The 26,174-nt window shown below is 43.4% G+C and overlaps 1 protein-coding gene across 1 annotated transcript in view; it reads right to left on the bottom strand.

Annotated features, from left to right (window-relative positions):
* Positions 1-26,174, bottom strand: part of TTC21B (tetratricopeptide repeat domain 21B) — a 119,280-nt gene that overhangs the window by 48,308 nt on the left and 44,798 nt on the right. The window contains exons 10-13 of the mRNA XM_077447923.1: positions 24,391-24,488; positions 15,023-15,223; positions 9,152-9,281; positions 7,673-7,830 (exon numbers count right to left, since the gene is read on the bottom strand). Of these exons, the coding sequence (XP_077304049.1) occupies positions 7,673-7,830; positions 9,152-9,281; positions 15,023-15,223; positions 24,391-24,488 (587 nt within the window). The remainder of the gene's footprint in view (positions 1-7,672; positions 7,831-9,151; positions 9,282-15,022; positions 15,224-24,390; positions 24,489-26,174) is intronic.

Raw genomic sequence — 26,174 nt, 5'->3', positions numbered from 1 at the left:
TGTCGACCATCTAAGGTTGAAACCCCGAGAGGGAAATGTATAGGAGGTTACCAACCATTGATCTCTAAAATAAGTCTTCACATAAGTTATTGATGGGGAAGCCCTGAAATTATTATGATAGTGCCAATTTCATCTCTGTTTAGGGTATTAGCATGGGGATCTCCTTCTATGCGATTTTAGATTTTTTAGAATATTTTGCATTTGGAGTTGTATTTATATGTTAAGTGCACCCGCAATATAGATGGTATCTTTGAGATATATTCATTTCCGTTTGAATTGAATTAGATCTGCATTTGTAATACCGCAATTTATGTACCTATCAGCCAGTTGAAGATGTATGATATCCATTATTGTAACCATTATTGTAAACGTTGGCGCATTGATGACACGGCGACAGAGTATGGCACCAGTCTATAGTTTTATATACACTGGTTTGCACCCTGTGTGGGGGTATGGCTACTCAGGATTAGTTGACTTAATACAATGCGTCATACAGAGGGACACCGTTCACGTATATGGAGAGATACTACTGATGGTTATTAACATCACTAGAGGTAGCACTTTAAGGGTTCAACATTTTCTCAATGATGGAATGTGGGGACATGGAACTCAATACTTGATTATTGTGGAGATGGGGACACTTAGTCTCGATCCCGGCGCATGCGAGATCTATTAGCATGCAGGGTTTGTTAACCACTTTCAGACCGGACCATTTTGCTGGTAAATGACCAGAGGTCTTTTTACACTTTGGCACTGCGCTGCTTTAACTGGTAATTGCGCGGTCATGCAATGTTGTACCCAAACAAAATTTGCGTCCTTTTCTTCCCACAAATAGAGCTTTCTTTTGATGGTATTTGATTGCCTCTGCGATTTTTATTTTTTGCGATATAAACGTAAAAAGACCGCAAATTTTGAAAAAAAATGATATTTTCTACTTTTTGTTATTAGAAAAATCCAATAAACTCAATTTTAGTCATACATTTAGGCCAAAATGTATTCAGCCACATGTCTTTGGTAAAAAAAAAGTCAATAATTGTATATTTATTGGTTTGCGCAAAAGTTGTCACATCTACAAACTAAGGTACGTTTTCTGCAATTTACGCAGCTTTTAGTTTACGACTGCCTATCTCATTTCTTGAGGTGCTAAAATGGCAGGGCAGTACAAAACCCCCCCAAATGACCCCATTTTGGAAAGTAGACCCCCTAAGGAAATTGATAAGAGGCATGTTGAGCCCATTGAATATTTTATTTTTTTGCCTCAAGCGATTGAATAATGACAAAAAAAAAAATTTTTTTTTTTTTTTACACAAAGTTGTCACTAAATGATATATTGCTCACACATGCTATGGGCGTATGTGAAATAACACCCCAAAATAAATTCTGCTGCTTCTCCTGAGTACGGGGATACCACATATGTGGGACTTTTTGGGAGCCTAGCCGCGTACGGGGCCCCGAAAACCAAGCACCGCCTTCAGGCTTTCTAAGGGCGTACATTTTTGAGTTCACTTCTCACTACCTATTACAGTTTTGAAGGCCATAAAATGCCAAGATGGCACAAAACCCCCACAAATGACCCCATTTTAGAAAGTAGACACCCCAAGCTATTTGCTGAGAGGCATGTTGAGTTCATGGAATATTTTATATTTTGCCACAAGTTGCGGGAAAATTACAAACTTTTTTTTTTTTTTTTTTTTTTTTCACAAAGTTGTCACTAAATGATATATTGCTCACACATGCCATGGGCATATGTGAAATGACACCCCAAAATAAATTCTGCTGCTTCTCCTGAGTACGGGGATACCACATATGTGGGACTTTTTGGGAGCCTAGCCGCGTACGGGGCCCCGAAAACCAAGCACCGCCTTCAGGCTTTCTAAGGGCGTAAATTTTTGAGTTCACTTCTCACTACCTATTACAGTTTTGAAGGCCATAAAATGCCAAGATGGCACAAAACCCCCACAAATGACCCCATTTTAGAAAGTAGACACCCCAAGCTATTTGCTGAGAGGCATGTTGAGTCCATGGAATATTTTATATTTTGCCACAAGTTGCGGGAAAATTACAAACTTTTTTTTTTTTTTTTTTTTTTCACAAAGTTGTCACTAAATGATATATTGCTCACGCATGCCATGGGCATATGTGAAATGACACCCCAAAATAAATTCTGCTGCTTCTCCTGAGTACGGGGATACCACATATGTGGGACTTTTTGGGAGCCTAGCCGCGTACGGGGCCCCGAAAACCAAGCACCGCCTTCAGGCTTTCTAAGGGCGTTACAGTTTTGAAGGCCATAAAATGCCAAGATGGCACAAACCCCCCCCAAATGACCCCATTTTGGAAAGTAGACACCCCTAAATTTAGGGGTACACTAGTGAGACTAGGTAATAAATGGCGGGTGCCCTGAAACTATAAAAAAATAACTAACCAACCAGCGTCACCTGTAACAGTTATATGGTGATCACTGGTGAAAGGGTTAACTAGGGGGCAATCAGGGGGCTTTATGCGGTAGTATATGGGGGTCCCTGGCGCTATAAAAAGCTGCGGCGAACCTAAATACCTACCTGCCTAACTAGCGTCACCTGTGACACTAATACAGCGATCAGAAAAACGATCGCTTATTAGGCTGGGTTCACACTGGAGCGATGCGGGAACGCCACGAATGCGCGGCGGGTTCCCGCATCGCATGCCTCCCGGCGGCAGTTCACACTGCCCTATGCGAACTGCTGGGAGTGTCAGTGAAATGTTACTGACACCCCCAGATCAGTTCGCATATCGCAGTGCGATCTGCAAACTCGGATCGCATGGTGTGAACACCCATGCGATCCGATTCTGCTGCGGGCCAAAAAAAGGGTCCCGTGCGAATTTGCGGCGGGTGCGGCGGGTGTGGCGGGTGCGGCGGGTGCGGCGAATGGCTGAACTCGAATCGCACAGAGATCGGATGTGATTTGCACTGCAGTGCGGTGCGAATCACATCCGTTCTCATAAACCGCTGCAATGTGAACCCAGCCTTAGTGACACTGGCGACGGGGGGTGATCACGGGGTTAAACCTTTATTGGGGGGGTTAGGGGGGTACCTTAGAACTAAAGGGGGCTAACCCTAACTGCCCTAACAGTTATTAGTCACAAATGACACCCGCCGGGTGATCAGGGGGTTAAACCTTTATTAGGTAATAAATGGTGGGTGCCCTGAAACTATAAAAAATAACTAACCAACCAGCGTCACCTGTAACAGTTATATGGTGATCACTGGTGAAAGGGTTAACTAGGGGGCAATCAGGGGGCTTTATGCGGTAGTATATGGGGGTCCCTGGCGCTATAAAAAGCTGCGGCGAACCTAAATACCTACCTGCCTAACTAGCGTCACCTGTGACACTAATACGGCGATCAGAAAAATGATCGCTTATTAGGCTGGGTTCACACTGGAGCGATGCGGAAACGCCGCAAATCCGCGGCGGGTTCCCGCATCGCATGCCTCCCGGCGGCAGTTCACACTGCCCTATGCGAACTGCTGGGAGTGTCAGTGAAATGTTACTGACACCCCCAGATCAGTTCGCATATCGCAGTGCGATCTGCAAACTCGGATCGCATGGTGTGAACACCCATGCGATCCGATTCTGCTGCGGGCCAAAAAAAGGGTCCCGTGCGAATTTGCGGTGGGTGCGGCGGGTGTGGCGGGTGCGGCGAATGGCTGAACTCGAATCGCACAGAGATCGGATGTGATTTGCACTGCAGTGCGGTGCGAATCACATTCGTTCTCATAAACCGCTGCAATGTGAACCCAGCCTTAGTGACACTGGCGACGGGGGGTGATCACGGGGTTAAACCTTTATTGGGGGGGTTAGGGGGGTACATTAGAACTAAAGGGGGCTAACTCTAACTGCCCTAACAGTTATTACAGTCACAAATGACACCAATGCAAAAAAAAAAAAAAAAAAAAAAAAAAATAAATGACATTGGTGTCACTGTGACTGGGGGGCAGGGGTAATTGGGGGGGTGATCGGGGGGTAAAGGGGGGTGTGAGTGTGCCTGGCATGTTCTACTGTGTGTGTAGAGTGTTGGTGCAACTCACCGATCCGCTCTCCTCCGTGTCGGAACGGAAAATACCGACACGGAGGAGAGAATACATCACTTCCTCTCCTGTGTTTACATTACAGGAGAGGAAGTGATGTCACGGGGGATTCCTATTCGTCGGGAGCGATCGCGAGGGGGTGGCCATGAACGAATGGCCGTCCCCTCGTCCGGGATCGCTCCCGCACGAATACCGACCGCCGCAGGCACCGGGCGGGGGCCCGATCGGGCCCCCGACCCGCGGGAGGCAAGGGACGTACATGTACGCCAATATGCCTGCCCGTGCCATGCTATCGACGTACATCGTCGTGCGGCGGTCGGCAACTGGTTAAACATTGAGACCGGAGCGGAACCTATAAAGCATCGAATGCAATATCTAAGGTCGAATGTTTCGACACACGTGACAAATATCGACGCACCGGCAGGAAACTGTAGCGAACTCTCAAATCGAATGTCTGGTGTGATGCGCTGGTTTTCGAGATGGAGGGGTCGAATGCTATGATTTGGGCATGCGCAAATCGGGCAGTTGGCGTCGGCGCGTGTTATGGACGTTAGTATACACTCCATTAATATGGGAGTGACAGAAGAAAAATTAAGGACGCTGATTCGACGATGGGGGAATATAAGGAGGGATGCTAGACCAGATAGCCAATCCCATGATTAAGTCTGATGTGACGAAACATGTCGGGGGCGTGGCTATCTGGTGACTATTGAGCTGACATACACGGAGCTGGGAAGGAGGCACAGGACTAAGAGGACTGTTTCATCTGACTTGAAGGCGCCCTTTTTCGAATAGACCTGCTGTGTGGGACCAGGCGGGACGCACGAGGAGGGGTGAGATCAAGCGATACAGTACCGTATCTTATGAGTCTGCCGTGACCACCAATGCCCCGACGTATTCAGAATAGTATTGTGGAGTGAAGTTGTGAAGCGAGTCTTTTTACTCTCTTGAAGTGATTTTGCGTTTTTAAGTTCATGTGAGTGCATAAGGAGTGAGATTTTTTATACATTAAAGAGTGTTTGCAGTATTACACTATTGGGGTCTCCCTCTGTGATTTCTCTTTGAGGTATATATTTATACAATGAAGTGTTAAGTGGAGAAGTTCCAATCGGATGTGCTGGGGTCTGAATTTCATCTTGAGAGATCATTTGAAAGCCTTTGAGCCTCACACGAGAGTGTAAGGCTTAGCAGTCGGTGAGTGTTTTCACGAAGGGGGGAGTATAAATCACGGATGGTGTGGTGAAGGAGTCACTTGTAGAAAGGAATCTGAACACTGGATATTCTTCTTATGCATTTATAGAAAGACTTTCTGTAATCTGGATGCTTTTTCGAATATTGTGTGGTGGATGGACTATATTCACATTCATTTATATATTTTTCACTATATGTGTAATTTAAATGTAAATTTGGGTATTCACTGAGTGATTAATATTTATATATTTTGTTATTGACTAGACAATTTATGATTTGAGATAGGATCACTGAGGAGGTGAGGGTTTGTGCACTGAAAGGTACACAGGTTATAGCGCCACGTGCAACTAATTAGTTTTTTGGATATTTACTACTATTTTTGTATGCACTTTTTTATATGAGATAATATAACCTACTCATGGATGGGGAAAATTAATATAGTAAAGATGGAAATATTACCAATACTGCTATATGCATTTCAAACTATACCTATATACCATCAAAAAAATTGAGAGATTTGAGAAAAACAGTGGGGAGTTTCATTTGGTCACATAAAACCCGTAGAATAAATAGAGAAATTTTAATTAGAGCAAAGAAAGATGGTGGATTGGCTCTACCTGATTTTTCTAAATATTTACAAGCAGCATCAATGACTAGAATAATAGACTGGAATCACAAAATGGAAAATTTTCAAACTTTTGGATAACATAGGGAAGGGTTGACACCCCTGTAATGTTTTTTTGCTGTCTGTGCTCCTGTTCAGAAGATTTCATCTCACATTCTGTCCCAATGAAAATTGGATTTTGAAAATTTTGGGTTGTTGTGGATACAAGAATTGTGATAAAGCATCAGTGGAGGTACCTTTTTCCCATAATAGCTCTTACAGGAGTGAATTTCCCTTCCTAAGGGTAGATTTCCTCTCACTTCCTGTTGTCTCCCTCCGTTTTTAAGGAGTCATTTGTAAGTCGGAAGTTTGTAACTAGGGGACTGCCTGTACTCACAAATTCCAAAGTATGTAAGTCAGTGTTGCCAACAGTCAATATTTTTTAATGGCAGCCAGTAAAAAACAGGAAAATTTCTCCTGCCAGTAAAAGGTTGCCAGTAAAAAAATATGGCTGTGACGCTCGGCTTGGTCCGGGCCGGTTGAGACATCCAAGTGCCTGCTACAGTGTGATCAGGCGGCTCTGGTGGAGGCAGTGCCTGAGCAGGTCATGTGATGTCGTGGTGCAATGGAGCCAAGCAGAGTGGCCAGAGCCTCTTGTGCAGTTCTGCAGTATGGGAGCAAGGCAGGTTGGGACTGGGACCGTCAGTACTGTTTAGACTGGAGTGGACTGGAGGGACCACTTGGCTTGGAGAGAGACTGTCACTGTGACTCAGGAGGGGACATGTGTTAGTGAGATGTCATTGTTATCTGTGCTGCTGCACACTGCTGTCAGTGTCACTGTGAGAGTCAATTTTATTTTGGGTGTTGTGTCAGTAAATTTGAATCTGGTAGGTTGGCAACACTGATGTAAGTGTCACAGCACACTGAAACAAAGGGATAGAATAAATGCACTGTCCTTGAGCCATTCCAGAATGCTCTTGCAATAAATCCAAGCCCCGATCTGTGTACGACCCCCAAAACGCATTGGACTGTCAACTCGAAACAACCTTTTATTGTGACAAATAAAAACCAGGAGGAGGGAGCCGAGCTGCTGACGTAATGTATCGTGGCCTTGATCGCTCCAGAAGTGGGGACAGGATACCAGGATACAAGGTGCCAAATGTGGGTGGAACTCTGCTTTAATGCATAGAATGTATTAAGTTAACAAAGTGAACTTGTGCTCACCTGAAAGCTACTAACTGCAGGCAGACATATACAGCACATTCAGAAATATAGCAAGCATACCAATAGAGATCAACCTCAAAACTTCAGATTTATTGAAGTTCAATTATAAAGTGAATAAATGTAAAGTTCAAGGAAAACGGATTCTGGGCATGTTTCCCAAGACGGGTAAAAGATCTGGATACCGCTACCAAGCCATGAGGCAAAAAGCAGTCAGATCTTCATAGAGGTATCATTCTCAGTATAATTTTTCTTAGAAAGGAAAACAAAACAATTACAAAATACAGAAGAAAACAACAGGAAAATGGATCTATCACCTAAGCACACTGTCAAAATAACTGGAACCCAACAAAGTGGGCAGGGTTATATACTACTAGGGGTGTACCCTGCAAAGCTCTGCCAGTGTCCAGTGCCAGTGTCCTGAAGGTAGTGGCACATAAGCCATGGTCTAAGAATAAGGTTTGTGTGCCCTGTACTGTACGAATGAGATATGTACTTTTCATTTATACACTTTATAATTCAACCTAAAAAAAAAAATCTGAAGTTTTCAGCCTCATTAGTTTCCAATAATAATTTCCATAACCCACCTCAAAACTATAGCTCAAGCAGAGCTCCAGTGACTGTGAACACAGTTTTAGATTGTCCTGAGACAAGTACACCTGAGCCATCAGGAGGTGAGCATCGGCATATGAAGGGTTATGTTCAAGACAATGTTGAAGATTACTCTGAGCTGCTTCAACTTCACCTTTAAAAAGAAAAATTATGTTAAAGAACACCAAGGACTGGGATACTGTATGTATGGAGTTAATGTATTCTTTCATTTGTATGGCCTTTCAGTTTTCAGCTATTCATTAAAAAAAAACACATAATAATTAGCTTTCTTCTCTACACCACTGATACAGCTATCTGGCACACTGGTTTTGGGTCTGGCTTGTGGCCTTGTGGAACTTTATGTTCTTACTGCCCACCTACAGTAATTTTGGTCACCGCGAGCTATCAGACCCCCTCAGGTGAAGACCGTAGGTATCTGCCTCTTATCACCACATGTCTAATTCTAGACACAGTGGGAAGAACTATTGGAGGGGGACAGTTTCACTCTAGCAAGAGCCCTCAGGTCAATTTCTACTAACAGGTTGGGGGTTGCTTGCCCCCACTTGCTGAGCCAAAGTTTGAAGCCAGAAAGCATGATGCCCTCTGTAGCTAGAGTATCCTTCCTAGTTAGAGTCCTCCTTGGCTCTGTGCAGTTTTGGACGTGATCTCTGCCCTCTGGGCTAAAGTTTTTAATATGGCCATGCAACATCTTATGACCCAAATTACCCAGTTTTTTTATTGACGCTAATCACAGAGCTCACAAGCTTGTTTTTGAACCCTCTCTATCAGATTCTGTATCCGATTTACAGATTCTGAGCTGTCAGCTGCAAAGACTTTGACTCTGATTAGCTCAAATCCTTGTCAAATGAGCAAACCCTTGAGGAGCTGCAGTCTACTACTATTACTCCCTAGTGGAATGAGACCATTTTGGCTCTTGTCAATGCAGTGCACACCACACTGAAGCTAGGACATCAGACTTCCTTCTTGCTTAAAGGTACCTTCTGCTTTATACTATAACCAGTGCATTATTCTCTCGTCCTTTTGTCTGGTTCATCAAAAAGAAATTTCCCTCAATTGTCTTGATGTGGTTCTACTGTGTGAGAGTCTATCTCTCAGCAACTTCCTCTTTCAGAAAAACCAAATCCTTTTTGTCCTCCTGGTTGGTCTCTGGAAAGGCACCCACCCTGGCTTCTCATTCCTCTATCCCTAGGCAGCTCATACAGACTATCAAAAACTGAGGCATGCTTGTAATAGGAGGGGTATACGCTGGGCTGGCCTATAGTTTTGTTTGCCAATGCCCAATCCTCCTGTAGAGGGCAGTATAACCTGAAGGTTTAATACCCCTGCATCCCCCCAATGGACTGCAAGAAAAAAAAAAAATACTTTACAGTGAGTACAAAAAAGCCCTCAAAAACCTGACAGAACTAATTAAATATTATCAATATGAACAGAATCTCTACTATTATTGAACATACCTGTTAAATATTTCACTTTTGCAATCAAAAAGACAGCTTGCTGAAGGCCTGGAACCACCTTCACTACTGTCTCCAGAACAGAGGCACAGTGCTTTAAAAGAGGGGATGCTGGCTGGCCTGGAATGGGAGGCTGAAGAAGTAGATAAGATAAAAAGACAGTTCACTTAATTCAGATTCAATCAACAAGCATTCAGCACAAGGATTGTTTGTGGGTCTCAGCATATTTTCAGACTGTCATTAAAGCGGGAGTCTGCCGGGACTCCGCGTTTTTTTTTTTTTTTTTAAAAGCCAGCAGCTACAAATACTGCAGCTGCTGACTTTTAAAATAGTGACACTTACCTGTCCAGCGCGCCCGCGATGTCGGCACCCGAAGCCGATCTCTCGATCGTCTCTCGGGTGCTGCCGCCGCCATCTTGGGTATGGGAATCAGGAAGTGGAGCCTTTCGGCTTCATTTCCCGGTTCCCTATTGCGCATGGGCGAGTCCCGCTGCGCAATAAGGATGGACCCGCTGCCTCTGGGATCTGTGTGTTTCCCAGCAGGCAGCGGGGGACTTTCGGAAAGGGGCGTAATCTACGCCCCTTTCCGCAGAGAGCTATCCCGGAAGTGGGTGCAGATACCTGTACTGTACAGGTACCTGCACCCCCTCCCCCTGAAAGGTGCCAATTGTGGCGCCGGAGGGGGGGAGGGTTCCGATGAGCGGAAGGTCCACTTTAGGGTGGACCTCCGCTTTAAGGGCCTAATTACACATAGTGTGCTGCAGTATACATGCACCGCAGTGTTTTATGAGAGTGTTGTCATTAATTTTCAATGACTGTTCAACAAACATATACAGCACCAAAAACTTTAAAATAGTGTATTAGGCTTAATGTACACAGGACGTTTTTACAACCTCTCCTGAACGATTTAACTTGGCAGTTAGTAACCCATGTTTAAAATGTCCATTTTGCCGTGTTTAGCAGCGCTTGAAAAACAGCCAAAAATGAACGCCTGTAAATGAAACGCGGCTAAACACGAGTTACCGCATTTGGCGTCTGAACTATTTTTTTTTGCCTTCAAAGGCCTATAAACGTAACTGCCTAAAAACCGACATTAAAACGAACCTGTGTACACGTACACATGAGATAACACTGGATGAGTTCAGGGGCAGTTGAAAAAAAGCATCCAACTGCCAGTGAACATCTCTCCTGCATTACGGACAATACAAAAATGAATGAGCTGTGTTACCACAGCACATGGCAACACACGACAAAGTGCACTGCGCTGTATGTGTTAATGCAGCACAATATGGACTAAACGGGCCCTTAAAATTCCTTTTTTTTTTGAACACCTGCTACTAATAAATATATGTAGCCAAAAGCTAGCCTATTGTTAACACCTTACAGCAGTGATTCTCAACTAAGGTTCCTCCAAAAGGTTGCTTCAGCATTGGGCAATTTCTGCCTCTCAGATAAGTTCCTACAGACACCATTGATCTTTTTAGCTATCTGTAAGGAGGTAATTCTTCCCAATGACCACAAGTCTAAGGGCCATTCCTCTCACTGACCATCACACTAGTGTATCATGAGTTGCAAATTTATAAAATTTAGCAGGGGTTCCCCGAGACCGGAGAACTATTTCAAGGGTTCCTCTGTGTTGAAAAAGTTGAGAAAGGCTGCCTTACAGTGAAGCTAAACTCAAAAAGTGAACATTTGCTATTTTATATGGAACATTTAGAAATGTCAGTTGTGCCTGAACAGTACCTTGAAAATTTTACTTTTGTCTGAAATTCCTCCCAAAATGAATAGTGCACTTTCCACAATTCTAGATCTAAGGCACTGCTGTCTCTGACTGCCATTTCTGGGAGTTAGATTTGGTGACGTCACCGCTGTGCTGCTCACTGTTGCTGGAGGCTCTGACATTAGGAAGCAAATCCCTGCCTCTACCAAGATGGCTGCTTCCATACTGAGGCACAGGGCAGAACCAGGCATGAAAAGTCAATAAAAAAGGGAAAGATCAGCTACAGAGAGACCACAGTCTATACTGGTGACTAGCCCTTTGCCGTCTACCTGCCTTTTAAAAATAACTATTTTAAGGGGAATATGCTCAACTGGTATTGGCAACGGAAAACCAGGGACACACCCAGGAACAGTCCAAGCAGGTTTGTCCTGCACTGTTATTCAGTAAGAAAGCAAATAAACACATTTTTAAACAAAGGAGGGTTTTGTAAAGCAAGTTCATAGAATAAAACAAGCAAATCATCTGCTCAACTAACTAAACTCAAGGTTAGTTGCTGACTAACAGATCACCTCCTAACGGGTTCCCCAAAATAAACAAGCAGCACATGTACCTTTTTCATGTTGTATTAGTACTCAGCCTTTGCACCCTGCAATCACTCAATTCGGATACATACATACATACATTTCATTGGAACAGCACCAAACAAAAGTTCCAGCATCACGCTCCTGCCCAATGCAGATATGCTATTCATCGCTGAATATCGCTTTTATCCAGTCATCCACAGTCCCTGATTGCCTTTCTTTAGCCCACTGTAACCTTGTTTTTTTCTGTTTAGGTGTTAATGATGGTTTTCAATTTGGCTTTGCTGTATGTAAATCCCATTTTCTTTAGGCAAGAGGTGTCAAACTCAATTTCATAGAGGGGCGTATCAGATTTAGGGTTGCTCTCAAAGGGCCGGTTGTATTTGTAAGACTACATAAATGTATCCAAGGCTCTTTTTTTCTTAGACTAGGTTCAGGAAATCAACCCCCCCCCCCCTCAAACCACATTGAACAGTGCCCAAATTGCACTTCCAGTGGGAGAATCTTAAAAGGGGCAATACCAGTAGTGCGTTAAGTATGGAGCTCTGGGGTGCCCAATGCACAGAGTTCAGGGGTGCGCTATGTACCAATCGCATGATTCTGGGGTGTGCTATATATATATATATATATATATATATATATATATATATATATATATATATATATATATATATATATAGTGCAGGAGTGCGCCATGTGCAGGGTTCAGGGGTGTGCTACGTACAGAGTGGAGGGTTCAGGAGTGTGCTACATACAGAGTGGAGGGTTCAGGGGTGTGCTACATACAGAGTGGGGGATTCAGGGGTGTGCTACATACAGGTGCAGGTTTTAGCAGCGTGCATGGTTCTGGCTGAAAATGGGTGCGACAGCCACATGAAATGGTCTGGCAGGCCAGGTTCTGCCCGTGGGCCTTGTGTTTAACACATCTGCTTTAGGCGATGTCTTATGCCGCGTACACATGACAGGACTTAAGTCCGGCAGACTTTCGACGGAGTTCTGACAGAGTTCTGACGGACTTTCCGAATGAATGGACTTGGCCACACACAATCACACCAAAGTCAGACGGATTCGAACGTGATGACGTATGACTGGACTAGAATAAGGAAGTTCATAGCCAGTAGCCAATAGCTGCCCTAGCGTCGGTTTTAGTCCGTCAGACTAGCACACACACGAGCGGATTTCTGGGTCCGGCAGAGTTCTGTCGGAAAAATTTGAAACATGTTCCATTTCTAAAGTCTGTGAGACTTTTGCAAATCAAAAGTCCGCTGCAGCCCACACACGTTCGAATAGTCTGCCGGAATCATTCCGTCAGACTTTTGATGTTGAAAAGTCTGGTCGTGTGTACGGGGCATTACAGTTCAGTCACAGACATTGACTCCAGTTTCTGACCATTTGTTCCTTATTTGTTTTGTTGTGCATTTTCAAGGCATATTGCTTTACCTTTTCTTTCTTGTCGCTTTGATGTCTTCCTTGGTCTACCAGTATGCTTCCCTTTAACAAACTTCCGATTTGATTTGTACTTGGTCCAGATGGCTGGGAACAACCATCATCTTCTACAACATTTTGTGATGATTTACCATCTTGAAGAAGTTTTATAATCCACTCCTTTGTTTCAACTGATATCTCTCGTGTTGGGGCCATGATTTATGTCAATCAGGTTGGTGCAACAGCTCACCAGGGTGTGTACGCACTCTTTTTTAACTGCAGACTAATTAGCACATGTAGTCTGATGCAGATGTTTGTTTTAGAAATGGCAAAAGTACATGCTGATTGCATAATATTTCCCTCAGAATATTTTTTTCCTCTGCTTGATCTGCAAAAACAGTGGTAATTGACTACAATTGTCTTTCTTTCTTTTAATTTTTTTAAGCGTTTCTTAAAACCAGAAGTTTGGAATGTTAAATACAAATAGTTTTGAGGTATGTCTGTAATTCGTTTTTCTTTCTTCACAATTAAACAACTGAATGAACATTTTCCAAGAGTTGTAAAACCATACTTTTTGCCAGGGCTTGTACTTATAACAAGGCCTGTCTACCACGCAAGAAGCGGACCTAGAGATGCAGGGTCATTTAAAGGCCACCCTAAAATGTGCAGTTTTACAGTATTGGGGGGGGGGGGGGGGGGGTCCGCAAACCAGTCAGTACCTGTGACCACCAATTGCCTCACTCAGTGCAGCACATCCCTTCCCATAGAGTTGATCAGGTTGTTGATTGTGGCCTGTGGAATGTTGGTCCATTTCTCTTTGATGGCTGTGTAAAGTTGCTGGATATTGCCAGGAACTGGAACACGCTGTCGTATATGCCGATCCAGAGCATTCCAAACATGCTCAATGGGTGACATGTCTGGCGAGTATGCTGGCCATGAAAGAACTGGGATGTTTTCAGCTTCCAGGAATTGTGTACAGATCCTTGCAACATGAGGTGATGGTCGTGGACGAATGGCACAACAATGGGCCTCAGGATCTTGTCACAGTATCTTTGTGCATTCAAAATACCATCAATAAAATGAACCTTTGTTCGTTTCCAAAGCATATGCCTGCCCATACCATAACCCCACCGCCACCATGGGCCACTCGATCCACGATATACATACCGTCTGCCATCTGACCTGTACGGTGAAAGCTGGGATTCATCCTTGAAGCGAACACCTCTCCAAAGTGCCAGATGCCACTGAATGTGAGAATTTGCCCACACAAGTCGATTACAACGACAAACTGCAGTCAGGTCGAGACCCCGATGAGGATGACGAGCATGGAGATGAGCTTCCCTGGCACAGTTTCTGACAATTTGTGCAGAAATTCTTTGGTTATGCAAACTGATTGTTGCAGCAGCTGTCCAGGTGGCTGATCTTAGACAATCTTGGAGGTGAAGATGCTGGATGTGGAGGTCCTGGGCTGGTGTGGTTACACGTGGTCTGTGGTTGTGAGGCCGGTTGTATGGACTGCCAAATTCTCCTTTGGAGACAGCTTATGGTAGAGAAATGAACATTCACTTCAAGGGTAACAGCTTTGGTGGACATTCCTGTAGTCAGCATGCCAATTGCACGCTCCCTCAAAACACGCGTCACCTGTGGCATTGTGCTGTGTGATAAAACTGCACATTTTAAAGTGGCCTTTTATTGTGGCCAGCCTAAGGCCCACCTGTGCAATAATCATGCTGTCCAATCAGCATCTTGATATGCCACACCTGTGAGGTGGATGGATTATCTCGGCAAAGGAGAAGTGCTCACTAACACAGATTTAGACAGATTTGTGAACAATATTTTAGAGAAATAGGCCTTTTGTGTACATAGAAAAAGTCATAGATCTTTAAGTTTGACTCATGATAAATAGGGGCAAACACAAAAGTGCTGCATTTATAATTTTGCACAGTGTATATTAAGTCATAACCAAATTAATTCTAATAAAATTTCTCCTAAAAAAACAGGAAATCCCCCCTGCATAATTATTAACGGAAGTTTTCCATTTAAGATGGTACATGAGCTAAACCAGGTTTGGGGGTATTCGATTTCATAGGACTATATACTACAAACAAGTCTCAAAATGCATTTTGCCAATAGAGAATTAATAGCTACCTGATTTGGACAGAAATTGAGATAGGCCCTTATAATTTCCAGCAAGAAATCTGGGTTAAGTCTCTCAAAATACTGAATACCGAGCGGAAGGCCTTGTAGTGAATTGAAGTGACTGTCCAAAACATCGTTCAACAAATGAATAACTTCTTCCTGCTTTTTCTGTTTCTTCATAGCCAAGAGAGCACGTAAGTAAGACAGTTCCTGCACAAAGGAAAATAGGGAGAATATATAATGATCCACATATGTGTTTTTTTTAATTAAAAACTAGGGAAAACTTTTTTTCATTTTGAAATCAGTAAGGGAGTTTATTTTTTGGCATCCCTGTCCCATTGGGTATTTTCCCTTCACTTACTGTCCTATAGCCAAAGCAGGAAATGTGAGGAAATCCCTCCAAAGAGAGAGAGAGAATCCCCATTGGAACAATTCCCCTCTATTACCTTTCTGGTAACAACCCAAAATTTTTACTTTTCTTTAACTTTCGGAGAGAATGGCAAACAGAACAAATAGAAAGGATGAATCTACCTAAACCGGAACACAGACAGCAATAAAAATCTGACAGGGCTTCTAATCCATCTCCACTTTGTCCAAAGCTAAAAACAATAGGATTTTTTAAAACCGCTTACCTGTAAAATCCTTTTCTTGGGATTACATCACGTGACACAGAGCTCTATTCATTACATCATGGGTTGAACACTGGCAACCCTAATTGTAAGGAGAGTTCCTCCCCTATATAACCCCTCCCATATAGAGAGTACCTCATATGGCAATAAGTATCCTGATGCATTATATATACAGTGCCTTGCGAAAGTATTCGGCCCCCTTGAACTTTTCAACCTTTTGCCACATTTCAGGCTTCAAACATAAAGATATAACATTTTTATTTTTTGTGAAGAATCACCAACAAGTGGGACACAATTGTAAAGTGGAACGAAATCTATTGGATTTTTGAAACTTTTTTAACTAATGAAAAAATGAAAAGTGGGGCATGCAAAATTATTCAGCCCCCTTGCGTTAATACTTTGTAGAGCCACCTTTTGTTGCGATTACAGCTGCAAGTCGCTTGGGGTATGTCTCTATCAGTTTTGCACATCGAGAGACTGAAATTCTTGCCCATTCTTCCTTGCAAAACAGCTCGAGCTGAGTGAGGTTGGATGGAGAGCGTTTGTGAACAGCAGTTTTCAGCTCTTTCCACAGATTCTCGATTGGATTCAGGTCTGGACTTTGACTTGGCCATTCTAACACCTGGATACGTTTATTTGTGAACCATTCCTTTGTAGATTTTGCTGTATGTTTGGGATCATTGTCTTGTTGGAAGATAAATCTCCATCCCAGTTTCAGGTCTTTTGCAGACTCCAACAGGTTTTCATCCAAAATGGTCCTGTATTTGGCTGCATCCATCTTCCCCTCAATTTTAACCATCTTCCCTGTCCCTGCTGAAGAAAAGCAGGCCCAAACCATGATGCTGCCACCACCATGTTTGACAGTGGGGATGATGTGTTGAGGCTGATGAGCTGTGTTGCTTTTACACTAAACATATCATTTTGCATTGTGGGCAAAAAGTTAGATTTTGGTTTCATCTGACCAGAGCACCTTCTTCCACATGTTTGGTGTGTCTCCCAGGTGGCTTGTGGCAAACTTTAGACAAGACTTTTTATGGATATCTTTGAGAAATGGCTTTCTTCTTGCCACTCTTCCATAAAGGCCAGATTTGTGCAGTGTACGACTGATTGTTGTCCTATGGACAGACTCTCCCACCTCAGCTGTAGTTCTCTGCAGTTCATCCAGAGTGATCATGGGCCTCTTGGCTGCATCTCTGATCAGTCTTCTCCTTGTCTGAGCTGAAAGTTTAGAGGGACGGCCAGGTCTTGGTAGATTTGCAGTGGTCTGATACTCCTTCCATTTCAAAATGATCACTTGCACAGTGCTCCTTGGGATGTTTAAAGCTTGGGAAATCTTTTTGTATCCAAATCCGGCTTTAAACTTCTCCACAACAGTATTACGGACCTGCCTGGTGTGTTCCTTGGTCTTCATGATGCTCTCTGCACTTTCAACAGAACCCTGAGACTATCACAGAGCAGGTGCATTTATACAGAGACTTGATTACACACAGGTGGATTCTATTTATCACCATCAGTCATTTAGGACAACATTGGATCATTCAGAGATCCTCGCTGAACTTCTGGAGTGAGTTTGCTGCACTGAAAGTAAAGGGGCCGAATAATTTTGCATGCCCCACTTTTCATTTTTTCATTAGTTAAAAAAGTTTCAAAAATCCAATAGATTTCGTTCCACTTCACAATTGTGTCCCACTTGTTGGTGATTCTTCACAAAAAAATAAAAATGTTATATCTTTATGTTTGAAGCCTGAAATGTGGCAAAAGGTTGAAAAGTTCAAGGGGGCCCGAATACTTTCGCAAGGCACTGTATATATTCATAAATCCTGAAGAGGGACGGGGAGCTCTGTGTCCCATGATGTAATCCCAAGAAAAGGATTTTACAGGTAAGCTGTTTTAAAAAATCCTATTTTCTTGTGCATACATCACGGGACACAGAGCTCTATTCATTACCTCATGGGACATCCCAGAGCAATGCACAAATTGAGGGTAGGAAGACAGATCAGAAAAAAAGACCGCCAGTGGACGTGAGGACCTACACTGCTGCCGCTGCAGTACACTGTGCCCGAAAGCAGTATCCTCATGCCCTCTTACATCCACCTGATAAAATCTAGTGAATGTGTGGAAGTTGCAGCCTTGCAGATCTGAGCGATGGAGGCCTGGTGATTCACTGCCCATGAACCACTTACTGCTCTAGTCGAGTGCGCCTTAACATGAAAAGGAGGAACCTTCTTTTCCAAACCATAGGCCTAAACAATAACTTGTCCAATCCACCTAGCTATAGTGGACTTCGACGCTGCCTGGTACTTTCTGGGACTGTCTGGTAGTACAAACAGAAAATCAGTCGCATCCAGATACATTTTGACTGCTCTATCATCATCTAGAGAGTGTAACAACATTTCCTCCGCAGACTGCGGATCTGGAAAAAAAGTATGGTAGGACCACATCTTGGTTTAGGTGGAACCCTGATACTACCCTTATGTAAAAAAGCAGGGCAAGGACACACCACCACCCTGTCTTTGTGAATAATTTAAGTATGGCTGTTTACATAAAAGAGCCGCTAACTCCTATACCCTCCTGCCAGAGGATATGGCAACAAGAAAAACCAACGTTTTGGTCAAAAGACACAAAGAAGCATGACAATGGTTCAAAAAGGCTTTTTTGCAAAACAGACAGAACCAAATTCAGATCCCATGGGCAGACGGACGGCGTGACTGGTGGAGTGCCCCCCTGAATAAAGGCCAGAACTAGGGAACTATCAAGGCATCTGAACCTTGTGCTAGCGGGGGGGGGGGCTTTGTTCTTGATACAAAGTCATCCAGTTTGTTGTTGAACCTGGAGGCTAATAGGTCTACATCTGGTGTACCCCATCTCTGGCATATTGCTTGAAATATGGCAGGGTGTAACGACCATTCTCCTGGGTCCAGCTGCTGACGGCTTAAAAAGTCTGCTTTCCAATTTTCCACCTCTGGAATAAAAACTGCTGATAGACAAGGAACATGTTTCTCTGCCCAAGTGAGAACGTGATTCACCTGCCTCTGGGCACTCAGACTCCTCCTGGTGCCCCCCTTGTTTGCCTTGGATCGATGCATCTGTAGTTACGACTTTCCAAAAAATTGGAACAAAGGACTTTCCCCTCTGTTGATTCTTGTCTAGTAACCACCAATTGAGGCTCTGGTGCACTGATGGTAACAGGTGCATTGGAAGATCCAAGGCTTGAACTCTTTTGTTCCAGGGAGACATAATGCTGTTCTGCAAAGGCCTTGCTTGGAACTGGGCATAAGGGACAGCCTCGAATGAGGCTATCATCTTCCCCAATAATCTCATACAGAGACGAATGGAAGGATTTTTCCTGGCCTTGACTAGTCGGACCAAATCCTTTAAGGCTTTGGCTTTTGCCATGGGCAAGAATACCCTGCTTTGCACTGTGTCTATGACCATGACCAAATATTCCAGCCTTCTTATGGGCTGTAATAGTGATTTTTCCAGGTTGAGGACTTAGCCTAGATACTCCAAGTATCTTGCTGTGCTGAGCCCATTGTGCTTCAAGAGTGCCATGGACTGTTCTACCAGTAGTAGATCGTCTAGATAAGCTGTTATTGCTATGCCCCGATCCCTTAGATTTGCCAGGAGCGGAGCTAGAACTTTTATAAATACTTGAGGTGCCGTAGCTAGACCGAAAAGGGAGGGCCACAAATTGGAAGTGGCACTGCTCCACCACAAACCTTAAGAACTTATGGTGAGCGTGAAAAATTGGCACATGTAGATATGCATCTTTGATGTCTATTGATGCCAGGAATTCTTCCCCCTGAAGGGTGGAGACCACCGAGCGGATAGACTCCATGCGGAACAAGCCAATGTTTAAGAATGGATTTAGGTCCTTTAGATCCAGAATGGGTCTGACATCTCCGTTTGGTTTCGGGACTGTAAAGAGGTTTGAATAAAACCCAGAGCCTTGCTCCTCTGAGGCCACATCTATGATCACCCCTTGACACAAAAGGCGATGCAATGCCAGAAACAAGGGTCTGCTTTTTTCTGGGTGCTTGGAAACCCCTGACCAAAGGGATGATGGAAACTCCCCAAATTCTAGCTTGTACCCGAGAGATACTGTGGATACCCATTTGTCTTGAATCTCTTTCTGCCAAACACCCGCAAAACCCCGAAGTATTCCCCACACTCGGCCAAGCGGTGGTGCCCCTTCACAAGGAGGCTTTGGGATTCTACTTAGCAGACCTTTGACCCCAAGGCTTCTTTTGCCCATGGTCTTGGCCTTGGACCTTTCCTCTTGTACTTGACTGGGAAGGCCATTGCCACTGCCTAGAGGCTGAGGTACTTAGGGCTGGGGAAAGAGAACGTTTCAAAGAAGAACATTTATTTTTAACCAGCAAGAAGGTGGTCTTGCCACTGAAAATCTTCTTGATGTATTTATCTAAATCTTCCCCAAACAAGCGTTCCCCATGAAACGGGAACCCAGCTAAATATCTTTTGAATGAGACTTCAGCTGCCCAATGTTTAAGCCAAAGGGACCTTCGCATGTGCACAAGCAGGAGTGTAAGGTGGGATGCTTGTTGGACAGAATCCATAATAGCATCTATTGCAAAACATAAGGCCCTTGGAAGAGATGCATAGTCTTGAACTTGCGCAGCAGGAAAATTAACTACCTGCTTCACCTGCTCTTTCAAATATTGGCACATACCAACTGCTGCAAGCGCAGGTTGGACCACAGTGCCAGCCATGGCAAAAGAGGATTTAAGTAATGATTCCAGCTTTTGTCAGTTGGATCTTTAAACACCTGAACATTGTCCACAGGACAAGTTAGGCTTTTGTTCACAAAAGAAATAGCCACATCTATTGCTGGCACACTACATTTCTTGGTGAATTTTTCCTCCATAGGGTAGAGCAGGGAAAATTTCCTAGGAGGAGAAAATGATTTATCCAGGTGAGCCCAACCATCATACAATAGTTTTTCCATTAACCATTAACCACTTCAGCCCAGACCATTTTGCTGGTCAAAGACCAAACCACTTTTTGCGATTCGGGACTGCGTCGCTTTAACTGACAATTGCGCAGTTGTGCGTCGTGGCTCCCAAACAAAATTGACGTCCTTTTTTTCCCACAAATAGAGCTTTCTTTTGGTGGTATTTGATCACCCCTGCGGTTTTTATTTTTTGCGCTATAAACAAAAATAGAGCGACAATTTTGAAAGAAATACATTATTTTTTACTTTTTGTTATAATAAATATCCCCCAAAAATATATTTTAAAAAAACATTTTTTTCCCTCAGTTTAGGCCGATACGTATTCTTCTACATATTTTTGGTAAAAAAAATAAAAATAAAAATCGCAATAAGAGATTGATTGGTTTGCGTAAAGGTTATAGCGTTTACAAAATAGGGGATAGTTTTATGGCATTTTTATTAATATTTTTTTTTTTTTTTACTAGTAATGGCGGCGATCAGTGATTTTTATTGTGACTGGGACACTATGGAGGACACATTGGACATTTTTGGGACCATTGTCACTTATACAGCAATCACTGCTATATAAATGCAGTGATTCCTGTGTAAATGACACTGGCAGTGAAGGGGTTAACCAGTGGGTGGCAGTGTAGGGGTTAAGTGTTTCTAGGGGTGTGTTACTAACTGTTGGGGGCTGGGCTTTCATTTAGTGAACACTGATCTCTGCTCCAATCACATGGAGCAGAGAACAGCATCACTAGTTGCTAGGCAGAATGGGGAAATGCTGTTTACAACAGCATTTCTCTGTTCAGCCGCCGCGTGAGACGATCGCGGGTATGCCCGTAGCGATCGAGTCCGCGGGCCACGCGACCGGACTCACGGGGGTCCCGACCGACACGCGAGTGCGCCGACAGCGGCACACTCGCGATGGCAGGGCGGCAATAAAGATTGGACGTACCTGTACACCAATATGCCTGCCCGTGCCATTCTGCCGATGTACATCGGCGTGCACCGGTCGGGAACCGGTTAATGGATGGATGGGAAAGGAAAAAGCAGCCTGTGGAGACTTCCGAGGGCCCCTGAAACCCTTTTGCGGGGTGACATAGTCCTAAGCTAACAAAGCAGAGGTACTAAAATCAATTGCATTCACTGTTGTGCCTAGCTTACAATAGTAATGTTTGCTTAGACTGCACAACCTGATGCTGAGTAGGTGTCTAGGTGTGCCTGTATCCGAACCACATGAGATGCTTAAATGCCCCAGCTCTGTGTCCTGCTGCTTACAGACCCCTGGTGACCTGGGCTCTTTAAAACAAGCGCCTCGCACCTGCGCAGTGAATCGGCACGCACATCGCACATGTATTGCGCTCGCAACCACGCCCAACCTCCTTTCCCGGTGTTTTCCCCGTAAAAGCATGCCCCCTGCACACTCGCATGTAGGGCCAATATTGCGGGGGTGAGGAAGACCGGGAGGCTACTCAGGGACCCCAAGACTGCGTGGGATCCCCTGATCATTTAAGTGGCAGAGCCTGCAGCGGAGGAGGTGAGCGACTGACAGAGTGGCTTCACTGAGGTGTATTTCCTGGAAGCATGTAAGTAACACCAGGTATGCCTCTTACTCCCTCTAGTGGTGGAAAACAGGTAAGATATGCAACAAATCAAAGAAGCTAATCCTTAAGGTGTTTACCTAGGATTGCTTCACTTACCTTATCCCTGCCGCAGGATACTGCTGAAAACAGCCAGACCCAACCTTCACCTATCACGGCGGGTAGTGTTGTGCCAACCTTCAGGGTTCTTGGTTCCTACTAAAGCCCCATGCACACTATCAGATTTTCTGCTGATTTTTGTCTTCAGATTTACCAAAACCATGTAGTGCAAGGGCCTGCCTGATTGCATACAAACTGAAACTCCTAAGGTTTGACCTCATATTATATGGTTTTGATAAATCTGAAGGAACAAATCAGCAGAAAATTTGATGCGTATGGGGCTTCACAGGAACCTCTTACCTGGACCTGTAGAAGACTCTGCCAGAAAACTTTGCACATTTTTAATATATCCCAGAGCCCAGTCCTCAGAGAGAGACATTACAGGCAAACCTTGTTTCTTCTTCTACATGGCCCGGGGTTCCACCCATCTTAGGCAATATAAATTTTCCCAAGGTATGGTTCCAATTGTGTAACTCCTAGAACCCCACAGGGACCCTCAAACAGAGCTTTCTTCTAAGCACATCTTGCATCGTGACCAAACACCTTAGACACTGGTGAAAAAACTGAGGTACTCTCCATATGGAAGGGGTTATATAGGGGAGGAACTCTCTTTACAATTAGTGTTGCCAGTGTCCAACACCTGAAGGTGGATATCTAACCCATGATGTAATGAATAGAGCTCTGTGTCCCCTGATGTATGAACAAGAAAAAAAGTTTTACCTTTAGTTATACTTTATAAAGCTGTTGGTGGAAAGCACAGTGAATGGCAAAGCGCAGGGAGAGGCAAAGCCAAAACACTAGAACTGGTGTCCATCATGGAAGCCGTGAAGTACCAGCTCAGTGGGGTTTATTTAGGAAAAATAAAATCAATCAGTTATGGATTAAACAAGTCACAGAAAATATTACAAGGTTTTTAACAATGTACAAAAAGACTATGGGGTTGATTTACTAAATGCAAATGTATTGTGCAGTGGAGTTGCTCCAGAGCTTAGTAAATTTGGGTATTCTTTGTATTCAATGTATGGAAATCTCAATAAACTTCAATATTACCACAATACCGGTCTCTGTGATATGTAACTTCACCTATAATACATAGCAAGCTGAAAATAAGACATAAAAAAATGAAACTTAGCTGGGATGGTGGAAACCCCTTCTATAGATATTGGCCATACATATTAACTCTAAGTGCAATAATTCCAGTGATATGTGATTTCAAATGTAATACACATCAAAAGCAGAATAAGACGAACATTTTTTTAAACTTAGCAGGGGTGGTGGAAAATTAACTTCAAGTGCAATAATTCACATTATAATAGTAACAAGAACATATACAATTAAGGCCCCTTTCACACTTGTGTGACTTTTCCTGCAACTTGGGACTGCAAAGTCAAATGACAAGTCATACTCCATGATTTCTAATGAGTACCATTCATATCTGTGCAACGTCAAGTCGCAGCGACTTCAAAGTAGTCCCCTGCACTACTTTAGTCTGACTTTGATGCAACTTGAAGTCCATAGACCTTAAGATTACACAGGCATTCCTTCAAGTCACGTGACTTTCAGGTCGTACAAGTGTGAAAGGGGCCTAAGTGTAACGATCAATAAACAAAAAAAATAATAATTCCAAAGCGTCATAATGGAGTGAACCTCCCAACTAAAAAGTTGTTGCACTTCACAATTTGTATTGCAAATATCTGTAGAGGTGTTCCACCATTCCTGCTAAGTTTAAAAAAAATGTATGCCTTATTCTCCTTTAGATGTGTATTACATGACAAATCACATATCACTGGAATTATTGCAATTGAAGTTAATACATATGGTCAAAATCTATAGAAGGGGGTTTCCACCAACCCTGCCAAGTTTCATTTTTTATGGGGTTTTTTTCTCAGTCTGAGGTGTATTATATGTGAAGTTACGTATCACAGAGACCGGTATTGTGGTAATATTGAAGTTTATTGAGATTACCATACATTACAGGATTCCCCCATTATTGTGTAATTGATTAGTAAGTTAGCGTTGCACTTTTTTTGGCATTAATAAACAAACAGATTTCAGTTGTCCTCAACCCCACAATGTCTTTCATTGGTAACTTACCCCGGACTTTCCAATAGACTGCTGGATCTCCATGAGGAATTCTAACTGCTGATCAGCATCTTGTAACTGTCCTTCAATTATTTGACACTGAATGATGCCTATTAGACATAAATAAAAGGATCTCATTTTCTGTGTGTGTGATAATTATATATAGTAAGGGGGACAGGTTCAACTTATGTATGGTTCACTGCCGCCAACACAAGACAGAAGATAACCTGCTCTTTTATCCAGCAAGGCAGAAAACTGTTCCAATGCAAGAGGAATTTGTACAGCAAGTCCACAGCATAAAGCATGCAAAACGTGCTTGTCTTGTTGAGTTATTAACTAATTTCAGGTAAATTCCCGAAGAACAGTGCCTCATGATGGGTTTCCCAAAACAAGCAGGCAACAAATGTACTTTTAGCATTCAGTCTGCACTGCACAGAAAGTGCAAGAGACACCTGCACCCGTATACAAAGGCCTGTGCACAGTTGAGACTTCTAATAAAGGTCTGATTACCAGATAACATGTGGACCCAGGAAATCCCACCCAAATCTCTACAAAACCTCTGGACTCCAGGACCCAGGACAAAATATATCAAGATTCTGAGAAAACAAAAAGGTTTGTTTTTCCCATATCAATCATAAACCCTGAAAGCCACCACCATGTGTAGGTGAGACATATACATTATCCTGGCAGTGAGATACTTACTTAATACTAATTATCTTATCAGTGGGTTCGTTTTAAAAACCTTGTTTCTGTTTATTAATATTTATCTATCCTGTTATCTTAGTGTCGAACTATAGGTACAAAAAAAAAAAAAAAATTGTGATGGAGTAAGGGATTTTTTTTAAATCTGTATCCTATTACAGAGATTTACCTCCACTTCCTGTACCATAGCCAAAATAGGAAGTGAGAGGAAATCCCTGCAAATTAAGGAAATCCCTTGGGGCCCCTCGCTGGGTGATTGGGAGCCAGTGTAGGGATTGGAGGAGAGGGTTGGCAGACATTGAGCGGTTGGTAAGGTGGATAAGTCTGGCAGCAGCATTCATGATAGACTGAAGAGGGGAGGAGCCTATGGAGAGGCAGGCCAATGAGAAGGGAGTTGCAATAGTCAAGGCGAGAGATAACAAGGGAGTGAATGAGGAGCTTGGTGGTTTCATTTGTTAAAAAGGGGCACATTTTAGAGATGTTACAGAGGTGAATTCTACAAACTTGGCAATGACTGGACCTGGGGCTGAAATGACAAGTCAGAGTCTAGGATTACACCCAGTATCCTGGCATGAGGGGAGGGACTGATAGTTGCATTGTTGATTTTGATGAAAAAGTCATGGGTGGGGGGGAATATTAATAGTTTAGTTTTAGAGAGATTTAGTTTAAGGAAGTGGGGCGACATCCATGCTGATATGTCAGTTATTAAGTTAGTAATGCAAGAGGAGACTGAAGGAGTGAGGTGAGGTGTAGACAGATAGATTTGGGTGTCATTGGCGTAAAAGTGGTATTGGAAGCTGTGGGCAGTTATCAAGTGACCAAGGGAGGAGGTGTGGATAGAGAAGAGAAGGGGTCCAAGAACAGAGCCTTGGGGGGATCCCCGCAGAAAGGGGCAATGGAGAGGAGGAGACAGTTGTAGGTGACACTGAAGGAGCGCTGTGATAGAAAGGCCTATGTATAAAGGAAAACAAAACCATTGGCATCTTTTGAGGTCATATTGGTACCTGGTGATGATGATGGTTTGACAATCTGATGAAGGGGGTATGGTAAAATATTGAGAGTCTTATCATAAAAAAAGTTTCAAGAATAACTAA

Source organism: Lithobates pipiens, unplaced genomic scaffold, assembly GCF_037356315.1.
Source record: "Lithobates pipiens isolate NorthernLeopardFrog02 unplaced genomic scaffold, aLitPip1_a1.2 Scaffold_22, whole genome shotgun sequence".
Lineage (NCBI taxonomy): Eukaryota > Metazoa > Chordata > Amphibia > Anura > Ranidae > Lithobates > Lithobates pipiens.
Note: the sequence above shows the minus strand (reverse complement) of the source record. Positions and strands in the feature narration are given on the sequence as shown.